At 39.6% G+C, this 23,527-nt stretch overlaps 1 protein-coding gene across 6 annotated transcripts in view; it reads right to left on the bottom strand.

Annotated features, from left to right (window-relative positions):
- Window positions 1-23,527, bottom strand: part of DGKH (diacylglycerol kinase eta) — a 150,216-nt gene that overhangs the window by 46,438 nt on the left and 80,251 nt on the right. For 2 of the 6 annotated variants that reach the window (XM_072358514.1, XM_072358505.1), the window contains exons 3-6: window positions 23,301-23,411; window positions 21,928-22,008; window positions 4,375-4,479; window positions 3,926-4,058 (exon numbers count right to left, since the gene is read on the bottom strand). In XM_072358514.1, the coding sequence (XP_072214615.1) occupies window positions 3,926-4,058; window positions 4,375-4,479; window positions 21,928-22,008; window positions 23,301-23,411 (430 nt within the window). Of the gene's footprint in view, window positions 1-3,925; window positions 4,059-4,374; window positions 4,480-5,119; window positions 5,247-5,675; window positions 5,767-21,927; window positions 22,009-23,300; window positions 23,412-23,527 lie in introns of those variants that run through there. The other 4 variants (XM_072358549.1, XM_072358523.1, XM_072358538.1 and 1 more) reach the window with 4 other exon arrangements.

The raw sequence follows: 23,527 nt of genomic DNA, 5'->3' as shown, positions 1-23,527 counted from the left end.
TCAACAAGTATTTGTCTCACTTAACAAAAGCTAATTAAACATTGCTTTTTAGACACAAACATTCATTTCTTTCTAGCCCTTCTGTTTAATTATTATATTTAGCACTACACTGGATACAATAAATCAGAGGCAGAATTGACTGACCATGCATCCAATCACTGCTGTGATATAGTTCTCCAACTGAGGTATCCAGAAAATAAAAAGCATCTAACTACTGATTTGATTCAAAATACCATTTAGGTGATTTCTCCAGGATTACAGAGGGATGCAGCAAAATACAAAGGCACAAAATACTGTTATTTATTATAGCTTAATTCTTTATGAATGTCCTTTCCCTTCTGGGTAGCTTCACTCACTATTCACTCTCCAGTCTTTAGAAAATGTGGCAAAAATCCTGGAAATGATGAGCATCCAAAGAGCATATGTGCAATGCCCTGTGCAGTGGGTAAGAAGATGAGTTCTGTGGGGAAAAAAAGCAATCAACAAAAAAAGAACAAGTGCATGAAGAAAAATTACTGAGATAATTTAATCCCAGTGTTTTCTTACTGCTTGAATCATGATCCTAAAGTGTTCTTTCAACATTGCTTTGTCTGTGCAATTCATCATAGTAGCAACCATCTCATTTAAACTGTAATCTTCAGCTTATTACGTATATTCTGCAATCAAGATTCAGTCACGATAACAAAAACACTGCAAAGAAAATACATTAAAAAAGAACAACACCTGCATTCCACTGTCAAAGACTTGGACAGAAAAGTGGTGTTAATACAGAGTAATTGAGGCTAAAGAGCTTTGAGAGTTTCTGTAGGTAGTGATCAAGACCTATAGGCCGAAGCATCACGTATATTCCTATCTTTACCCGACAACCTCTTAGACTCCTGAGTCTACAAGCAAGCCAAGCTTTCAATAACGGAAACATTTGAGGAGCATAAAGAACAAAAGCCTTACTTGATTCAGCTTCTTTGGGACAACTTCCAAAGAAAATATTTAATCTCCTTGTCCTAGTAAGGACTGTGGATGAATGTAGAGGAAGATCATTCCTTTAGATAGCTAGAGGAAAATATTTGTTCATCAACATCACACACAGACAACACTTAAGAAGTACATAACCTTTTGAGAAGACACAGAAAAAGAAATTGGTGGGCGAAACATCCCTGTACAACTGCACAAATACATTTAATTTTACTGTCTTTAGCAGTTAAAGGAATGCAGCCCAGTTTGATAGTTTGATATGAATTTACATCTTCAGTTTGACAAAAGTATCAGTTCTTTGACTTCTGAAGTGATGTAAGTTCATGCTATATTCAGTCCCCCCACTAAAGGCATTAATGCACTCTGCTTCACAACCATGGCTTACACCAAACTTACAGGGGCATCCTCAGAGTGGCTTGCAATTAACTTGGCCAACTTTTGCCAAAGGTTATTGGAAGGGAAGAGGTGCTGAAAAAAGAAGGCACCTGTTTTACTTCCAAAAGAAATGAGGCTTGTGCCGTCAGGCATGAACAAACATTTGGGCAGTGCTGCTGGAGATCAGCAGATCTAAGAGAATAAAATATGAGAGGACTAATCTTTCAAAGTATTGTAAACTGCAAAACATTAGAATGAAACTGGTTTTTATATTTACCTATAGCTAGTATTCAAGAGTCAGATCAAAAGAGCACAAAGTAGCTCTCCAAGCTACTCTCAAGATAGCTTGATGTGCCAGTAACCCAGACCACTGAAAAGGAGGAAGAGTTCTAATATCTCTCAAGAAGAAGCCTCTCATGCTTTTCAACACATAAGATAATATAGAGAGTCTCGAGATCAATGACCACACATATAATTGAATTTAATATAGATATAAATGGATTCCCAGAGTAAAGCAGCACTGGAGGCTTCAGACATCAGGCATGAATATTTAAACAGGTTTATTTCAAAGACACAATGAGAAAAAGAAGAAGAGAACACGTCCAGGGAATATTAAGTCTCAGTACCTACTACATCATCTTTTCAAACAATATATATTGCTAGCATGGGATAAGTAGGAAATAGATGGTCAACTGCCTCAGAAGTGCACATGACAGAAGCAAGTAAACACGAACTCAGGTCACATAACAGTTTCAGAGGAAGAACTATCATTAAACCAAGGTATATTTTTGCATGAGGAGATTTACATGGAACTGGGGGAGAAGTATGAGTATTCCCAGACAAAAGCCAACCAACAGCTAATTTAGATTAGACGGACAATTAAGGTACTCCTTTTACTTTTTAAAATACTGGGAGAAAAGAAGGATAAAATAGATACTAACTCGTATCTAAGAAGAAAGCAGAGGTTCATAACAGACAGATATTCTTAACAGATAGATGGGTATCATTTTATCTATATTTAAACCAATCCAGGTCATAAATGCTTATGAAACTGAGGGCAAAGGAGAAGTCAATCCAGTCTTTGGTAAGAATTGATGAAAGATCAATTGGCACCAGAAAAGTGAATAAATGTAGTAATAGTTTGTAGTAAGTTATGCAGACAGGTGACAAAGTCCAAATGTGGAAATCTCCTTCAAGTTAACATCAGCCCCTTGGAAAAAAGAGCTGTACTTAGAAGCACTAAAACCACACTTAGAAAACACTTAGAAAAATGATGAGCTACAACCATTAATATCAATGATCTTATAAGAATAACTCCCACTAATCAACCTTTTAAAATAGCCATAATATTAACTTACACAAGGATAAATACATTATGAAGGGAAAGGAGACTTTCTTTTCCTTTTCCTGATTAAATATAGCCGTATCCGCACATAGAGGCAATACAACTGCATTTTAGTTAAGCATATGATTCTTCCATCTGCCAATATCAGACATGGGAAATACCACACTTGCTTTAAAATTGCCCAAATGACTTACACACAGCAGAAAACATATACCAGAGGAGCTGAATGTAACTATGCTACTTCTAATTTCTATGAAATGGGTCTGTGTCAACTGCACCATTAGCTACCTAACAGTATTGATAACGCACATAATCATACTCAGACCTTCAGTATTATAACAGATAAAAGAAATGTATTTGCGGTATGCTGACATGCATCCAAAAATGAAGTCTTGAATGCGGTGATAACAGTTACTCCTTTCTGGATAGCTAGCTATTTGTAATTAAGTATTTCACATATAGCAAGAAAGTGACACTAAAACTTGCCTCTACATTTCATACACATCATAAGGTCACAACTATGCTTTATTTTCTGCTGTATTTTAACACTACCAGACTTGCCACAGCTCTTTCAGAGTTCTCGCAGCAGGAAATACATAAGCTGTTGCAGGTTTATGACAAATACTTGTTTGCAAACGATCATTTCTCCAGAGCAGCTTAATTCCCAAGTTTTAGTCACACCTCCTTTTTGTTTCTACTGGATTTGTTTAACCAGAAACTGCAAAGACATTTACAGCCCTTCCCCCCTCACTGCATGACAGAACTTTTAAAGCAATAAATCCCTCCTCAGTGCAGAACAAAAAGCGTTAATCATTTTTATAGATGTGTGGTAGAAAGTACTGTTATGACTTCTTTTTTTTTCCTGAGGAATGCTGATTCTGCACACCAGCAAGACTATTTTGTTACACATCTGTGTTTTTCGAGTGCAAATCAAAGAAATCCTATCTTTCCTTGCAAACCATCCACCTAGGCAAGCACATTCCAAACTGGTAGCTGCAGCAGAAGGAAATAATTTATTGAAATGAGCTAGAAAAAGGCACCTGCAGCACAAAGAGGGTGAGCCATATCATTAGTAGCCGGTCTCCCCAAGAGAAAGCCACTCTAGTGAATAGATCTCTCCCGTCAGGCTTTTTGCTTACTCCTTATTTTCAGAATCGTTATTTGTCTTAAGCTGTCGGTAATTTATATGTGTACACAGCATTATAAATGGAGGGAAGAAAGCATTCATTTTACCTTCGCAGGACAGGCCATGAGAAGTGACTCCAGAGAGGCTCTCTCTACACACGTTGCAGAAGGTGGGTCGGGCATGGGAGCAGGCGTACCAGTTATGCATCCCTGAGAAATGTTCCACATTAAACTGTGCCGTCTAGTAAAGGAGAAGTTAAGACAAATTTGCAAGTACAGAACACAGCTACGGTGACTGAAATTAGCTACTGTTCCACATTACAGGGGAGAGTGCAATGTTAGCAACAAGTATTTTCACAAGGATACTTAGCTAGCTCTACCTCCAGACTTCTAAATGAAAGTATCACAAGAATCCAGTAGCAAGCTCTTAATGTGAAGCTTTATCCTGACACTATGTAGACTTTTCATACTAATAACAGTCAGCTACTCTATCTCTGTGTCCTGTTGCTGGATCCATTCAGATGGAGCAGGTAGCACCAACAGGGAGCTCGACTTACCTCATAGTGTTCCCGGGACTGTACAGACTTCAGAGAGCTTATCCAGTCCTCCATTTCTTTTCTGTTCTCAGCACACAATATCAGCCTCCTGAACGGAGTGATTATCTGAAAAAGATTTGCATTCTGGTGATTCCAGACGGCAAAACCCATGACAGAATATAGTACCCAATGCAATATTTTCCATGAGATGATGCAAAAGGAAGACACGCCCTAGACCACAAGACATTCAGCACTTAACAGTAATATGTTTGTTACTACACTACCAACCATGAAAGAGTTTGCTTTTCCTTCTGCAGTTCCTAAGACTCTAATCAGGCTTCAATATAAGCTTTCACAATGCCTATTGATCGTGCCTCCTTCCCTCTTTGTGCTCTTTGTGCACTGAGGCTTAAGTACTCAAACAGAAGGCACCGAAACCACCAAAAGAACTGTTCTAGAAATCAGTAATTGATTGAAATTGCAATCCTAGTTCATAACAGAGTTACAGAAACTGCAACGTCCATTCAAATAAGGAGAATCCAAATAAATAAATACATACTTAAAAACCGAAAGCCAGGAAGCATTAAAACAACAATAATTTCACTGTACTTCACTACGTTGTATATTGACAATATTACTCAGTTTTACGCATACAAACAGTTAAACCAGAACTTTTATATATAAAGTCTAGGAACACATACAGATCTTTATAGAGAGACACAGAGAACAAATGCAAACATCTGAAATCAAAACCCTACGATCCTACTGGAGCAGTCGAACGAATTCCTGGAGCAAGTTGATGCTGAGGAGATTGCAGTGGTCTGGCTTTAGATACTAGAATTCTGAAAATGCTCTATCTAGGAGGTTTATTCAGAGCAGAAGCTGTTTCTCCCTTTCCCTCACCAGTAGGAAAATAATTAAAATACCAGCAAGGCATCAGAAACTATCATCAGCTAACTCCCACTGAAATTATTTTGAGCAATGCACAAAAGCAGACAAAGCAGTTTCTTTCAAAGCAAAGAATTTAAAACAAAACAGGTACGTGAAATTAGAGGGAAGTCATTTATAGTTGGCTTTTTTGTTTTGTTTTGTTTTGTTTTTTTTCTGCAGGAAGTCTGAAAAAAATTACGTGTAATCTCTATCACTCACAACTAAATCCACTGCAAAGAACCTACAACCCACACTTGCAAATTATTTAAATAAAACAAAGAAAAGACCACCAAAAAATGCCATCCCTGAGCATTGCTTGAAATGCTACAGGCTATGGATAATAACATTGGCACAACATCAGCAAGCACTCACCTACATCTGCATTTACTTACCCAGTCTCTGCTGCAAATAGTCTCTAGCCTTGATTTGTCCTACCCGCTCCTTCATTAAACTGAGCTGCACTTAACGTATCTCAGAGGCAATGCAACTGAAGTGCAGCAAGCTGCAAGTCACATGGAAGAGAGGCAAAACCCTTTGGGTTTGCTTTCTTCTCCTCTTTTTTTTTTTTTAAACGTATACACTTCAAATGGAATAGTTTCTCTGTTTTCTATTTCCTTCAGTCTTGCTTAAGCTTTTTAATAAGGTTTATTAGTAGCTATCTGTGACTCTTCCTAAAGAACAGTTAATGCAAAGAGCAATGCTTCTCTCATTAGTTTGGAGCCAAACAGACGCTTTATTACTTCAAAATGTTTTTCTAGGCCAGGTCATCAAATGAAGCCCAGAAAAGCCATTAAATCATAATATAACCCTGGCTCCAACAACAATCAGCATTCTTCAGGAATTTCCAGGTTTCAGCAGACTCAGAAATCTTATTTGTGCAAATTCTGCCACCAGATTATTTCTTATTATCTAGAATGACACTATATACAGATTAAACAAGGACAAAGCCCACCCAAAATGCTGCAATCCAAATCTGTGCTCATTCCTAGTTCAACCCTGTAACCGGATGTTGTAGAACACCATTAAGCAATAGTAACTGCATTTATTGCTGAAGACTATTGAAAATCTTTATATTTTCAAGTATCATCTATTTATACTGCTCATGTCATGTCTATTGTGGAAACCCCCTAGGTATTCCCTCACTCTCTCCTCCCAAAATCAAGACCTCAGTTCAGCTTCTCACACAGAATTATCTACTGCCAGGTGAGATCAGAGGATCATAGAATCATAGAATGGCTTGGGTTGGAAGAGACCTCAAGGATCACCAAGCTCCAACCTCCCTGCTGCAGGCAGAGCCACCAACCTCCACATTTAATACTAGACCAGGCTGCACAGAGCCCCATTCAACCCGGCCTTGAACACCTCCAGGGACGGGGTGTCCACAGCCCCTCTGGGAAGCCTGTTCCTGGACCACCTCCAACAGTTCCCTGTCTTTCTTGTACTGGGGGCCCCAGACCTGAACAAAGTACTCCAAATGGAGCCTCAAGAGGGCAGAGAGGAACAATCACTTCCCTGTCCCTCATGGCCACCCCTACCAAGATGCCTTTTGGTAATCCAAAGCATCAGCACAGAGCTGGTAAATATGACAGAGGACAACAGCATCTGCAGAAGAGGGGAGTTTGGTGGGCACACAAATGTTCTGGCAACCAAATTATGGCACCAAACATCACTAGCTAATGCATACAAACTGCAGAATGTCCTGCATCCCAAGTTCTTATTAAGTATCCACTCAGAGTACTTCAAGATCCAAAGAGTTAATTTATACACTGATTTATACACTTTGCTTCATACGCACTTCTGTGTCAGATACTGTTCTGTCAGACTGTCCCTATGCTGCCATCTGTCACACAGCAACAGAATGGAACAAGATACTGGTGGGAAGGCTTGGCTTCTACTGCCATACCACCAACATCTGCCTCTGTTGTCATGGGCCAACAATAAAATAGGAAGCATTACTTTCAGAGCAGTTCTCATAATTTACGTAATATAACAACTTGAGGAACCAAGGAAATGACTATCAAACAGAAAGTGATGATGGTTGGGTTTTTTTTGTAACTCATCATTAAGACTTGAAAAAGTATTTCCAAAGGCTGTGTAGGAGACTGAAGGTTTAAATGTCTAAAAGGTATCTGACAATTTCATCAAGAATAGATGTGCCATGTACTGTAAAACGCAATATCTCCAATCCTTCATCTTAGAAGTCCATGAAGTCCACAAATTACTAAACGTTACGAAGTTATGTAGGAAGAACCACTGAATATGTCCTGCTTCTTAAAGTCCTTTATCATGAACGACTGCTAATGCTGTTATATTACTCTGATTCGGTAGTTTAATGAGCTTTACAGTGACTCAGTATCTTGCTTGTCCTAAACTGAGAATGATTTCCTAGACCATCTTATTTGCACTTATACAAAAGGAGCACTTTCTTATAAATGCTCGTGGAACACTATGATAAATTAACCTCAGTAGGATGCAGGCATAACCAAAATTAAAATGGTTATAATCATCTACAAAGTTAATTCGTGACCATGTAAACTTGGTAATCTCACCTTATTGTATGAAGCTGTATTCATACTCCTCTGTATCCTTCCTTCTGTTACATATACCATTTTTTTCATGATTAATGTTCACTACCCCAAATATTATTATGTATGATTATTCATTTATTTTTAATATTATATGTATATTATATTATATATAACAGGAGAAAAGAATTAGTTGTATAATACAATGGCAAAGAAAGTATCACAGAAACCACTGGAAGATCAGTGAAGGAACAAAATAATAAAATGATTCTTAAATCTTGGGGGAATACAAGTGCTAATGGTCCACATGCTGACAAAGCAGCAGGCGAATCAAGAAGAATGAAGAAAGACAGACAAAAGGCTTTAGAATAAGCAGATTTAATTTAGAAGATTAAGTTGCTTTGAAAATTTTCACCCTTGTCAGATAGCCAGGAAGAAGTCATTGCTGGTTTGGGGAGAGAAAATTACCAAAGCCAGATTCTTCAGTATATTGGAAAGTAATGAAATTGAGGTAGTGGGAATAAAGAAGATGTTTAATGCAGAAGGTATAGGGAAAGAGAGAGGATGTGCCATCTGAAAAGCCAAAAGGAAACAAAACGAATCCTGAAGCATCAGAAGGAATAAAGAATGTCTGTATAGAAAGAAAAATGGCCCGCTGTTGTGACAACATCACTGTTCTGTTCAGAAAAATAAGGGGCTTTTTCACTGGGAATAAAGGACAGAAGAAGAGGACATTTCTCAGACTGTAACCGTATAAGACTTGCCACACATTTGGATTTTCTGACATATTGAAGCTAAGATAATTTAGCTTCTAAAGAAAGTATGCATATTCATACATCATCTAGAATTTGTTTTGATGAAAATGACAAAATCGAGCTTTGCACCACTACTGCAACTTTTATTTCAAAGAGCACTTACTAGGAAAAAGCTTAACACTCAGAAAGAGATAAAGTTACCATTAAATGCACTGCAGATCTGAAACAACCTTTTGCTCTCGAGAGGGCTAACTTTACCAGTAACACTCTGTATGTCTTCAAACCCATGGGCTTATATTTGGGGAACAACTGTTTATGAGGGTGGATAGGACAATGGGGAATGGTTTTAAACTGCGACAGGGGAGGTTTAGGTTAGATATTAAAACAAAGTTTTTCACACAGAAGGTGGTGATGCACTGGAACAGGTTGCCCAAGGAGGCTGTGGATGCCCCATCCCTGGAGGCATTCAAGGCCAGGCTGGATGTGGCTCTGGGCAGCCTGGTCTGGTGGTTGGTGACTCTGCATACAACAGGGGGTTGAAACTAGATGATCTTTAAAGTTCTTTTCTATGAGTCTATTCCAGGCCATTCTATGATTCTACAGTTTAAGACCTGCAAAATGAAATCATATAGAACCAGAGTTCTGACAGAGCACATTTCCTAAATTTTAATGTTCTGTCATATCAGCAGTATTTCAGAAAATAGAGGTCCCACAGCTTGGTGGCTACCATTCTGGGTGCTTTTATGTGTAAGTCCTATACGCTACAAAGAGTGGGCTAATTTAGGCAGGCTACAGGCTGGCAGTACAGCCTTGAATACACTCTCTTTACTGCCAGAACAAAGAGACTGCTATAAACATCTCCCTTGCACATTCACAAGTTAAGATACTTGATCTCTCTTCCAAACATATAGCTCTTCATCTTACCATCAAGTCAAAGAAAGGTAAGTCAAATATAAATTAACATAAGGGTATTCTAAGTAAGTATTCTTAGAATAAGGACTACAGTACTTACTGATAGGTACATCAATAAATACTTATATCGAGCACAGTCCAGAATACTTCCATGAAAAAGAAAACAAGAGCACGATATTACAAAATCATTGCTGTCAACAGTGCAGTAAAATGGCAACTTTTCTGTGGATCTTCTGGAATACACCTCTGCTTCCTTTCTCATTCTAACTTTACCTTTAAGAAACAAATCCTTACATTTTACTTGTGCATGTGTGAATGTCCCTAGAATCACAAATTCACCTTTAATTATTTGGGAAAACTGGTATTTCACAAGTGCTGAACAATACTGTAATCTGCTATCAAAACTCAAGCCAAAACACCAATTCAAAGAAAACGCACACATTACATTTTCTAATCAAGAAAATAATGGTCCGCATCTCGGCAGCAACAGCAAAGTACCCTACTTCCTGCAACATGATATTTGCATTAGAGCACCTTGTGCTGCTCTGAACTATTATCAAGCATTAGACTAATAGCACTTTGTATAACGGGCCTTGAATTGGCTTAGTAATGTAGAAACATCACTTAGAACAAGAAGCAGGTGGGAGAATAGTTTTCCTCTTCTTCAAACAGATATATTAAAAATATATTTCTGGAACTAACGAAGAGAAGGCAATTTAACAAGAGAGCACACCCACGCCTCTCCACTCAGGGACAGCACCTAATGCCTGGGGCATGAACATAAGAGAATGAATGCTTTGTGATTTCTCAGTCCTACAAAATGTTGGGGAGTGAGTTCTGGGAAATACTACCATGTCAGGACAATGGTGCTCTCTGTCTGCCCCTCCATTTCTCCTATGAGGAAAGGTGGAGGGAACTGGGATTGTTTAGCTTGGAGAAAAGAAGGCTCTGGGGAGACCTCATTGTGGCCTTCCAGTACTTGAAGGGAACATATAAACATATAAACAGGAGGGGGGACAACTGTTTACAAGGGTGGATAGTGATAGGACAAGGGAGAATGGTCTTAAACTGAGACAGGGGAGGTTTAGGTTGAATCTTAGGAGGAAGTTTTTCTCACAGAGGGTGGTGACGCACTGGAACAGGTTGCCCAAGGAGGTTGTGGATGCCCCACCCCTGAAGGCATTCAAGGCCAGGCTGGATGTGGCTCTGGGCAGCCTGGTCTGGTGGTTGGTGACCCTGCACTCAGCAGGGGGTTGAAACTGGATGAACATTGTGGTCCTTTTCAACCCAGGACATTCTATGATTCTGTGATTCAATGATTCTATGATTTCCCTGTTCTCATGGAAATGAGGGCCATGTCACTTTCACATGGGCCTTCTAGGATGAATGAATGCATCTCTGTCGTAGGAGTTGGGGTAGGCTGCTGCGGTCATTGATGCATAACAATCTACCAGAGCTTATCTGCAAACATCACAATGATAACTGCACTATCCCATAAGCTCCTCATATGGAAGTTGATGAAGTTACGACTGTAAGTATGGGCTGGATAAACAAACAGTTTAGTGGACTGTAAACAGCACGAATTGCTGCATCTGTGATGCAAAGTTTAGCTGGAGGCCAATAATAAGCAGTGCACCACAGGGAGTCAACGCTGGGTGCAGTACTGTTTAATATATTAATGATCTCAATGATGGGGCATAGTGCACCCTCAGCAAGTTTGCAGATGACAGAAAACTGAGAGTAGTGGCCAATGCACCAGAAGGCTGACCATGATAAACCAAAGAAGTGGACTGATGGGGAACCACACAGACCAAGAGTGCAAAAACCTGCATCTGAGGATAAATAACATCCAGCACCACTATATGTTGGGGTCTTCCCAGCTGGAAAACAGCTTTGCAGAAAAGAACCATGATTCAGCAACACGCCCTTACAGCAAAGCATCCAGAACAATGCTGGGCTGCATTAGGTAGAGTATCACAAAAGGGATGATCCTTCCTCTCTACTCCTAATACAACAGAGACCTGAGCATGCTGGAAGGAGTCACACAGAGATGACAAAGGGCTGGGAGCACCTCTCCTGTAATGAGAGGCCAAGAGAGCTGGAGCTGCTCATTTGGAGAAGAGGACTCAGGGGAATCTCATCAGTGTCCATCAAGACCTGAAGGAAGGTGCCAAGATGACAAAGCCAGACATTGCTCAGTGGTGCCCAGTATCAGGATACAAGACAATGGGCACAAACTGGAGCAGAGAAGGATCCATGCAAACATCAGCAAACATGTTACTGTGTGGGTGAGTAAGAATTGACACAGGTTGCCCAGAGGCATTGTGCAGTCTCCCTTCTTGGAGAAATTAAACAGCCATCTGGACACAGTCCTCAACAGTCATCTCTGCATGGCTCTGCTGAAGAAAGAGGGCTGGACCACATGGCCTTCAGAGCTCTCTTCCAAGCTCAGCCATTCAGTGATTCTGTGAAAGCAGAATCCAGGTATATCAAGAACTCCAGCTGCACCATGGAACAATAAAGCGGATGTACAAAGTAACCAGCAAAGATCATTCTGTCAGAAATTGTAAGTTTCTCAGTTCTCAGGCATGCAACGTCAATCAACTGCAAAAAGAAAACTATTATTCCTTCCGATGTATAACATTACAACAGGTCAGTAACAAGACCCGGTATAGGAAAGACTTTGTGAATTTGGACTGAAGAGTTAGAAATTCATATTAAATCAATGCTGAAGTACAATAAAGGCAAATGTTTTGTAAATGTAGACTGGGAACCACTCCATATATCACAGTATCACAGTATCGTGCGAGTTGGAAGGGACCTTAGAGATCACCGAGTCCAACTCCCGGGATTCGAGCCCTCTGTGTAGCAAAGCGGCACTTCTACCACTTGTGCCACAGGGGGGATTCAAACCCGGGCCTCTGGTGTTGCAAGCGGCAGTTCTACCACTGCGCCACCGGTTAGGGTTATAGTAGGACTATATATATATTATAGAACTGTTGTACACAGGAACTGCACCATAAGGATACTTTTTAAGGTTTCTTCAGGTGTTTTACTTACTTCTAAAGCAAAGGGAGAAAGATAAAACAGAACAGTGAAGTGCAACACTGCAGGAAGAATGGAAGCTGGCAATCCTCCTTCACTAATACATAGTGCATGGCTTGCTCTCCAGACACACTTGTTACATTGGTGTCACACTATGAGCTCAGAGATGGAAATAAAAGAAAACCTTCCATTTATTTGGTCATTTTGTTGTGTTTCAATAATAATAATAAAAACCTCACAGAAAACTACAGGAAGAAAAAGAAACTTGCGTTTCCCTGAACGACTTGAGAAAAAGTTCTCCTTTTTCTGTGGGAAACAACCTCCAGGTAAATGCATCCAGAACCAAAATATACAACACAGACCACAGTGTTCACATTTTAATCACCCCGTTTTTTTCTCTTCTGAAAATTGTTCTGCTTTATCGTAATAGCTCAATCCCAAGTGATTTATCTATGGATTTTAGCCTCGTAGCTGAAATGCTTTATTGGTTTTTCATAATGAAACATAAAGCTTCAATGTCTCCAGATACTCTTGGGAAAGGGAGACAGCGCATCATTCAGAAATGAGGAGCTTCAAACTTGAAAGTCACACCCAAAGCTTCCCAAAGAGCTCTCGGCTTCATTACCTCTTCTTGTCACTGTCAGAGGGTGGGTGAAAATGAGCAGATGCTAAATGGAGGAAAAAATCTAAGTGCATTGCAACTGCACACTAATTGCTTTTGTCTCTCAGGTTTTTTTTTTCCCATGGCATAATTAATTTGCTATATCAGTATTTGTTTTGTTTCTAAGCTGCCTGAATATAGAAAAAAAAAAAAAAAAAAGAAAAAATGGACTAGAAAATTGAACAAAAAGCACTTTCCCTCTGTTTCTGTGGTTTGAATATTGCTTAGGCTCGGTGCATCAAAAAGCCTTCTGTCATTTAGAGGCTAATCAGTATCTGTATGGAACAGCAGATAGCTTACAACTGGGGAAAAGCTGAATCCATCCAAATAGTTAGCTGTCCATTGAAGGCTGAGTCACGCTGGGGAGGCCAGCAGCACAAGAACCTGAACTGTTTCCAGCCATACTGCCCCTTCCTGAGACATCAAGAGGATCGGAGATACTTACAGATGTTACTCCAGGACTTCCATCTACCTTGCTTAGGCTGCAAACAGGGCATAGCGAATGTCTGCATGTGCCATCCATGTCTGGAAACTGTGCCATGCACTTCCCCTTCTGATAACACCAAGTGCAACATTGAAAACACAGTGTTGCTGGGAGGAGAATTCAGCTTAAGCAAAAGCACTTTAAGTAAAGGCACCTACAAATGTCTTTGAGTGCCCATCACCAGTGTGTGCTGTTAAGATGTTGTAACTGAAGTTGAACTCAAAGGAAATGCAAGTCTGCCCAAACCCAGGAAATTGTTACAAAACCATTTCTATTTATTTTAAATGATTATGCAATTGACATGGGAGGACACAATGAAGATAAAGTCAGGTTCTTTTCACTGGTGCCTGGCATTAGGAAGAGCACTGGCACAGGCAGCCCAGTGGTTGTGGGATCTCCTCCTTGGGGATCTCCCAGAGCCGCCTGGACGTGGCCCTGGGCACCCTGCTCTGGGTGTCCCTGCTGGGGCAGGGGCTGGAGCAGAGGGACCCAGAGGGCCCTGCAAGCCTCAGCCATGCTGCGGTTCTGAGTTGAGATACATCAATAACAGAGATTCAAGCACTCTAGGGAGTATTCATACAAGACTGCATTCAGTAAGGTTAATGTGAAAACTATCTGAAATCTGCAATTTATGTAAGTTTATCAAGAAACAACAACATGTTTCAAACAGATCCATTCTTACCAAACACTTTTTTTCACAAAGGAATAAAATTTCAGATAGATGTACTCCAGTGTATCCCTACAGAGTTCAAAGGTTAATCATCCAGCTAAGAACAAGGCAGTGATACAGAATTCTTTCATTTCTTTACATCTTAAAAGCACTGAGAGTAGTTACCCTAAATCTCACTACTATGGAAAATCTCCTCACAGATCTATAAAGGGAAGCAAACAGACGACGGCAACTGAGGGAAGTCAACTGGAAGGACAGCACATCCCATCACTGGAAGCGTTCAAAGTCACGTTCGATGCAATTTTAATCAAACTGATCTACTGAAAGATGTCTCTGCACACATCAGGAAAAGAGAAGCAGCAGAAAGACCAGAAAAGGTCAGCACACACCTTAGGTCACTGGACAGAAGAAAAAGCCTAAAAAAATTACTGAAGTAAAGTCTGTCTGATGGAGGCTTGAGGCTATGATCAAAGAAACAATCTAATGTTCATTGAGACTGAACTGCAGCAAATTGAATTTTGTAAGCAACAAGGACAGCATCAGAGACATAACTCCACTGTCATCCATAAGCACTTCTGCACTTTATAAATATATAAAGCCTCCAACCCAAGCCATTCTATGATTTTATGATTCTATGACCCTAAACTTTGCGCTAATCACTTGCAATGATTTCCAATTAAAAAAAATCAAACTTGGGTTAGACTATCCAAACAGGAAAAGAAACAATACAAGGATGATTATATATCATCATAGAATGTCCTGGGTTGAAAAGGACCACAATGTTCATCCAGTTTCAGCCCCCATGTTATGTGTAGGGTCGCCAGCCACTAGACCAGGCTGCCCAGAGCCACATCCAGCCTGGCCTTGAATGCCTCCAGGGATGGGGCATCCACAGCTCCTTGGGCAACCTGTTCCAGTGCGTCACCACCCTCTGTGTGAAAAACTTTGTCCCAATCTCTAACCTAAGCCTCCCCTGTCTCAGTTTAAAACTACTCCCCCTTGTCCTATCACTATCCACCCTCGTAAACAGCCATTTACCCTCCTGTTTATATGTTCCCTTCAAGTACTGAAAGGCCGCAATGAGGTCTCCTTGGAGCCTTCTCTTCTCCAAGCTAAACAAGCCCAGTTCCCTCAACCTTTCCTCATAGGAGAGGTGCTCCAGCCCTCTGATCATCTTAGTGGCCCTTCTCTGGACACGTTCTAAGAGCTCTGAGTCTTTCTTGTACTGGAGACCCCAGGCCTGGACGCAGCACTGAAGATGGGGTCTGACAGAGCTGAGTAGAGGGGGACAATCACCTCCCTCTCCCTTCTGGCCATTCCTCTTTTAATGCAGCACAGAACACAGTTGGCCTTCCGGGCTGTAAGCACACACTGCTGGCTCAGGTCCAGCTTCTCATCCACCAGGACCCCCAAGTCCTTCTCCACTGTGCTACTCTCAAGGGGTTCTTCACCCAGTCTGCATAAACACTTGGGATTGCCCTGGCCCAGCTTGGAGACTCTGTGTTTATCTCTGATATTCAAAAGGACAGAAGGCTACAGTGCCCAAATGTAAAGATAAGGTTTGAAAACCCTTTGGGAAAATGCTCTTCTCATTTCGCCTTAATACAGCTTAGGGAAAGTTAAGCATTTCTCCTGTTCCCTGAAGAGTTCCCTGAAGCTTTCCATCCCTGAAAAAAAAAAGCTTCATTTGGAACTCAGTCTGGGTGATAAGACAGGAAGCAAAACCTATCCAAGTCTCAAAGAAATTTTCACACCATCTACTCAACATATTGCAAAGGTCTGGCAACACATCGTTTTAAAAGCCCATAGATAATATTAAAATTTAATCTTCTAAAATCAATTAGTAGCAGCTAATCACGACAATGGGCACAGAGCTGACAGACGAAGCAGCGCTGAAATAAACTGCTAAAAAGCAATATGCCTTCAGGCCCCTGTTATAATACTCAACTTTAAATTCTGCTGAATGTCCTGACTCAACTAGCACAACTGGGCAATCTCCCATTGAAACCAGCAAGTGTACAGGAAGATGCCAAGATGAGTTGAACTATCTTATACTTTAAGCTGGTTCCACGCAATTTATACACAGGTAAACTTTACACCTATGGTCAAGATGAAGGATCAGTCAAAAATATAGATAGGAACAATAGGGTGATCAGAATTCTAGAGGAAAACAAGATAAACTTCAACCAATGAAGTTGTTGCAATAGATTATTTGGTCTCTCTATTCTATGTAGATAGCTCTGAAAGTAATGCCTCCTATTTATTTCCATGGAAACTACAACAGATACAAAGAACACAATACCACTAGTTGATAGAGGAACTTAAAAAACAAAACAAAACAAAACAAGAGAAATACAGAAAAATAATAAGTATATCTGAATTACAGAAAGCATCAAATTAACAGAAAAACGGACCTTGGTGTTGTACTCACAGGGCAAAAAGTGCATAATGTGTGGCTGCTGCCGCAAACAGGCAGAATGTGCAATCTAACAGGAATGCAAGGGAGTACAATGATAGAAAATATTATCAACCTCAAGTGTTTTTGACTTATATTCACTTGGAACCCTTAGTGTCAATCGTGTCACTTAATTTACAAAACGACTACAGAAGAAGAGGCAGAAGAAGAGCAAGAACAAGTAAGAGTACAAAAGAATATTTATAAAGATTATTTATCTCAGAAAATGGTCAAGTCCAAAGGAGGCAACAAAAAAGATACAAAAAAGAAGAGTTTATGGGCTTCAACTGGCTTTGCTTAGCGCTAGGTGAGAATACTTAGAGCCCAGGTTTCTACCTAAGGAAAAATTTTTCCACAGAATGGAAAATTAGACTCCCACATGGTCTTCAGCATTACTAAAACAAATAAATCAGCAGTAAAAAAGAAAGAAAAAGAAGATATTAAACATTTCTGCAAGCATACCCAGAATCACCGTAATCAAAGTAATTGGCTGGAATACAAATCTTCATTTCCAGCCAGTTTCTGATTACTAAGAACTGCAATAGGTTTTCCAGGGCAGCCAATCTGTCTACTGTAGCTTCCATCCCCTCAAAATGACCATTCTCTGAAGCTGCATATTCAATCAATGGATTTGATTCAGAAAGCTGAAAGTCGGAGTCTACATTTTCGGTTGCCTGGATGACAAAGCTCGTATCACAGCTACTGGAGATTTAGTTAATTATCAGTGGAGTCTTTATTTAATTGAGCAAATATTGGAATCTTCTTTAAACGGATGTTAATCTTATTGTTGTCGCATAGATTTGAGGGTCTCTAAACTTGTCACTGAATTCCAATTTGAAGATATGGCAAGCTGAATCCCTAATTCAAGTATTATCCGGTACATTAATTACCATATTCCTAGAGGGCACCTTCCAGAAAAACAGGGAAATTATTTCCTCTGTTACTGCCAGACACAATTTGATAACGGTTTAATCCCATCAGAATTTTCACAGTTCAGAATATAAGAAATAAAACATACGTAAGAAATTGAGCATCCATTATTTTGTGTAAGAATCTTACACGAACTAGAAGTTGCTTAACAGAAAACAAATGCATGAAGGCCACCGTACAGTGTAATACCTCAAAGCTGGAAATTCTACCCTGAATTATTGTTTGCCATCATATTTATCACAGAGGAGCTTAATTAAATGTCTTAAACATTAATTCGGATGAACTTAATACAGATGCAGCCACAGAATGCCCGTGCATTTTACATGAAACTAAGCTGGATTTATAATTACAAAGGGCATTTAAACCATGAATGTGGCTCAGCCATTGAAAGGAGGCATGGTTAGCATCTACAGATTTATTTTCTTGCTGATGCTCTTTAAAAGTTGTTAAAGATGCCTAGACCAAAAATTAGCCTGTCAAGACCTATTTAGGAAGAAATTATTTGCTCAGAGAGCGGTGAGGCACTGGCATAGGCTGCTCAGAGCAGCTGTGGTTGCCCCATCTCTGGAGGAATTCAAGGTCAGCTTGGATGGTGCCCTCAGCAGCCTGAGCTGGTGGCTGCCAGAGGGTTGCAACTGCATGGTCTTTAAGGCTCACTCCAACACAAGTCATTCTGTGATTCTCCAGTGCTTCATAATTGACTTTCTTTCCCTGAAGAATTTCATTAATCATATAAACCTGTTCAAGAATCATTATATAGTTTAAAAAATCAAATTTCTTATACCTACTAGAATATAAGCATACCACTAACATTGCACTTGCCTAAGACTTCATACTTGCGTGTTGGAGACCATTCTTCAGTCTCATTCAGTCTCAGTTTTATTTAGTGAACAATGAAGATACTTTCCTAAAGGCACTAAAAATATTAGCATTCTATTCAAATATTAATCAAATATTATTCAAATATTCATTCAAATATTAACGTCTGCCATCCCTACAAACCAAAATGTGTGAGGAATGAGAGCACTGGGCAAAATCGGTCACTGCCCCATTTGTTTTCATACAATAATAGGGGACATTGATTCATCCTAATAGTGTCCCCAAGAGGTAATATGCTGTGCATCTACGCTCCTTGGGATGTTCAGAGAGAAGATAAACAATCCATAGAGGCAGAAGCAAAGCAAAGTGGAAAAAATGTTCAGCAGAGCACTCGAAAACACCAGCATACATCAATCCCACCAAGCTGTAGGCACAGGCAGACCAGAAACCCCAGCAGACTCCTATGTTGCTGATGGAGAAGGCAATGTAAGTCTTTGATGGGTTGAATCAACTCCTTCAACTGGTTTTCTCTTACTATGGACTAAGATGCATATGAGAAGAATCCAGCCCTAAGGGTCTGATTCAAAGCCTGCTGAAACCACAGGACATCATTTCCTCTGTGTGTGAGGGCAGACAGAAATACAAAATGACTGTAGTCTATTAGAAGCTAGTCTAACACAAGCTTGTTCACTGAAAAGCAATAAAGAAAAAAGTAATACAGAAAAAGTAAATGCAAAAGATAAGCTGTTTTAAGTAGCTCCTGATTTTCATTAGCATCTATTTATTTACATTAACTTTCCCCTTAGCCTCAATTTGTTTGTTGCAAGAAAGGAGAAGTAATTCTGGTGTATAAACACTGATATTTAGTTACATAAAATATTCCACAAGCACACACATCACAAACAAGCTCATCCTTAAACGTGTGTTTAATGACTAATTTTAGGACTTGAGTTTCATCCAAAAAAGAACATGGAAAATCTTGACAAGCACACTTCAGTCCCCAAATAGACAGACTAGAAGGGGCAAAGGAAGGCAAAACTGTAAATTCCACAAACCATGGAGTAGGAGCTTAATGTTCATTTCTTATAAGTGTGTTTTTTCTTTAAATACCACTGTATGTCCTGTGATGGATATTAATCATTGAATCATAGAATCACAAGGTTGGATAGGACCTTCACGATTACGTAGTTCAACCATATTCCATCTAATGAAGTCTGTGTTAAAAATATACGCTACTAGGCCAAAGAAAAAGGAAAAATCCATCAACTACAGAAGGCAAGAGTTCAGGATTATTTTTTTTACTTTTTTTAACACACATACACACAAATGCTAACAGATTTATGCTTTTAAAGACAGAAGAACAAAATGTTTGTTTTTATTTGTAAGGAGTACTGAAGGAAAGCTACCACCACCTCCCCCTCAAAACCACTGCAGGCAGGGCCAGAGGCATCCTACTTTACCAAGTCATGTTGCTGGGAGACCAAGTTCAGCAAACACAAAGGAAGAAGCCAAAAGATTAAGCAAGATGATGACTATTACCATCTTTCACAGTCAAATCAGATGGCACTTCAGTCCTCAATTCAACACACCAGTAATTTTTCAAAATGAATTCTAGCACTCCTTAGAGAAAGCCCTGTTTGCTCCAAATTATATGTGAAAATAAATTGGTTTCCAAATCTATTAAAGCTGTAGGCCCTAAGATTTCTTTTTCACTGCTGTCTTCCCCAGAAACCTTGAAGCTAGTTACGAAGCACGATTTTGAACAGTGGATGGATTTAAAGGACTCTACATGAACTTAAAACACCAAACACTTGCTTTAAGAAATAGCAAGGAAAAAAATCATAACACCTGACTCTCTCAAAATTTCACCAAGATGAAAGTCTTACTTCACAATTCAGTAACTCCATTGCCAGAGACCACTAAAGAAACAACAGTGAGGGAAGTTTAGAACATCAGAGCTTGCTGAGTCCTACATGCTGAGTCTCCCCAAATAACAAGGTACAGTCATAGTTACTGGGATTCTCAACTCATCATCTTTGCACATCTCTTGATTTCTCAAGCCTTCCTGATGCCTGCCTGACAGCTGTAAAGCTGTTCAGGGAACAGACAGAAGCAACTTCCCAGCACCAAGAAGGACCTTTCTGGAAGGCAAGCCAGTATCGCACCATCACCCCTCATCAGAGACCTCCAGTCAAATTAAGCTTTTTAATTAAAATTAAATTAGTCTTTTTAATTGTCAGCAAAGAAACTTATGCTGACATAACATAGTTTTGTCTGGATTTCAGAATGTCCTCTCATTGCATGTCCCTGGAAACACTCCAGGTCAGACTGGATGGGGCTCTGAGCAACCTGATCAAGCTGTAGATGTCCCTGTTCATTGCAGGGAACTTGGACTACATGGCCTTTAAAGGTTCCTTCCAACTCAAACAGTTCTATGATTCTATAACATTCTGGACTGCCCAGGCCAACATGAACATAACTTTGAAGTTTTCTGAATGCTTCAGTGACTGTCTGGTAAATACTAGCACAGGGAAGAACTGACAAAGCTTCAAAGAGGCCTCCATTGGACTACCTTGAATTATAGTCTTGACAGCTCAGACCATCTGTGATGACAGAAATCCTCAGGAAAATAGAAAATCTGCATTTTAGTAGAGAATAAGGGATATGTAGTTTAAGAGAAATTACACTGTTGCAGTTAGTGTGATGATCTGTGACCTTTAGAAGGACAATAAGACCCACAGTCTTCCCCAATGCTTTTTCTTGTTCAAAAAATTTACTTTTCCATCATAGGAAGTGTGTCCAACACTTCCAGACATGTAATCAAACAATAGATGGCAAGACCTCTGTGGAAAACACACTTGTAAATTTACAAGACCCTTATTTCTTATACCACTATTGGATTCAAGGCACAGTTGTGAGGCCAGTTTTTCACATAACTTAGAAACTGTTAAAATAAGGATATGATCAGCAATTAAAAATATATACATATAAAATAGACTTTCATATGACAGAATAGCAATAATATTGTTATAGGAAATTAAAGTGATTACATAATTACATTTGAATCAATCTAGCATGCCACTTCAAAGACAAACTACAGGATGAAACCAAAAGTACTAATATCAAAGCTTGCTGAATTTTTAATGCCTTGTGTCAGCTTCTTTTGAAGTAAATGTTACCTAATAGATAGATGTCTAACCTTCCAAATTCCATTTAAAAAATTCATCTACAAAACTACCAATATAGCTGACAAGATATGCCATTTCCAAATAAGGGACATTTCATTTCCAAACAGAGGACAGTGAGAAGGTATTCAGAGGATTACTGTTTTTCTTCGTAATATGTTCTACCTACAGCTTTCAAGACCAATATTATAATGGTTCCATACCGTGAAGCTGTTGTTGACATTTTTTGTGCTCGATTCAGCTACGCTGGCATCAGACAGGTCAACTTCATCAAATATTAGAGACTGTGAATGGAAAAAAACACAAAAACATTAAATATAGCCTGAGTCCAATGTGAAGCATGCTTACACTCCCTGCTTCCATTTCCTCATGTCCACTCTAACTGGAAGACAAGAATAAAGTAAAACCAAGAAAGCAAAAGAAGGAAACACTAGTGAGGTGATAGAACTTCCTTCTTCATCACCAAAGACATTTCTATTTGCTAACTGAGAGAATGCAAAACACTGGCTCCCAAAATACATACTGCACTTAGGTTTGAGGCAACTCCGGATATCAGTGCAGACTGCGAGAAGAAATCATTGAGAACAGCCCTGAAGAGAGGTTGTGGATGCCCCATTCCAGGAGGCATTTGAAGGCCAGGTTGGATGGGGCCCTGGGCAGCCTGAGATGCTGGGTGGCCACCCTTTCCATCCAGGTTGGAGCTAGGTATTTTTAAGGTCCCCTCCAATTTAAATAACTCTGTGATTCTATGATATTTCTTTAAAGCTAGATAGATGCAACTTTGGGGTATCTGCAGTGTACCTTAAATGTGGTATCAGAGGCAAAAGATTCACACACAGTAAGATAAAATTTGACCAGTCATATGATGGAATTCTCAATTCATGAAGGAGAATCTATGATATGGTAACAGTAAGGTGGGAAAACAGAGCTCAGGAGCCACAATGGGTCATGAAGCAAAAGAAAGTCTAACAGAATCACCTTGCTCTTTCTTAGCCATATTTCACTCTTTCTCTTTTATGCTATAGGAAGGAGAAATAAAATAACTGCTTACTGTTTGATCCAGCATGCAACCACTGTTTGGTGAGACTTAGGAAGTCTGGGGAGTCAGTGCTGTAGGGTATTCATGCAACTGCCTAATCACTTCTCCTCCTTGTCTCATCTTTATGACACAGATAACATTGTCACTCTCACAGCTCGTATCTGTAGTGTTTTTTAAGACATAAACTGCTTGGGGTAGCAACAAGTGCACAAAAGTGTAATAGCACAGGTAATTCAGTGCTAGACTCCCTGAAGAGACTATGTCTTCTTTGATTCATCACAGTCATACAAGTTTGTACTATGCAGCCAAGAGTCAGAGAGAGGTTTTAGTGCCTCAGCAATAGAACATTGTTAAGAGGGTCAGATGGAGATAATGATGGAGATCTGAAGAATGTCACCTACATCTCCTGTCAATTGCTGCAACACAACAGAATACAGAAAAGTAATGATCACTGCAATGGAACAGTGCAATCTGAGTCTCTTCAGCATTGAGTATGTATTAAGTACATGGCGTTAGATGCTAATATCATTGAATTACCTTGGAATCCTTAGCATAGTAAAGGGTACGACCTCGAAGCTTGAAGTAACGCTTTTTCCACCTCTGAAAAGAACTGGTTTGCTTCAGTAGTAATCCTTCTTTAATACTTGTCTGAAAAATATTAAAATACAGTAGATGAGGTAAATATGTATCTAAATAGCTAAGCATACAGCTCAAAGTTACTAGGGTGTGTTTTTTTTCTATTAGTTATGTTACATGTATTGTAT

Source organism: Excalfactoria chinensis, chromosome 1, assembly GCF_039878825.1.
Source record: "Excalfactoria chinensis isolate bCotChi1 chromosome 1, bCotChi1.hap2, whole genome shotgun sequence".
Classification (NCBI taxonomy): domain Eukaryota; kingdom Metazoa; phylum Chordata; class Aves; order Galliformes; family Phasianidae; genus Excalfactoria; species Excalfactoria chinensis.
This window is presented reverse-complemented; position numbering and strand designations above follow the sequence as displayed.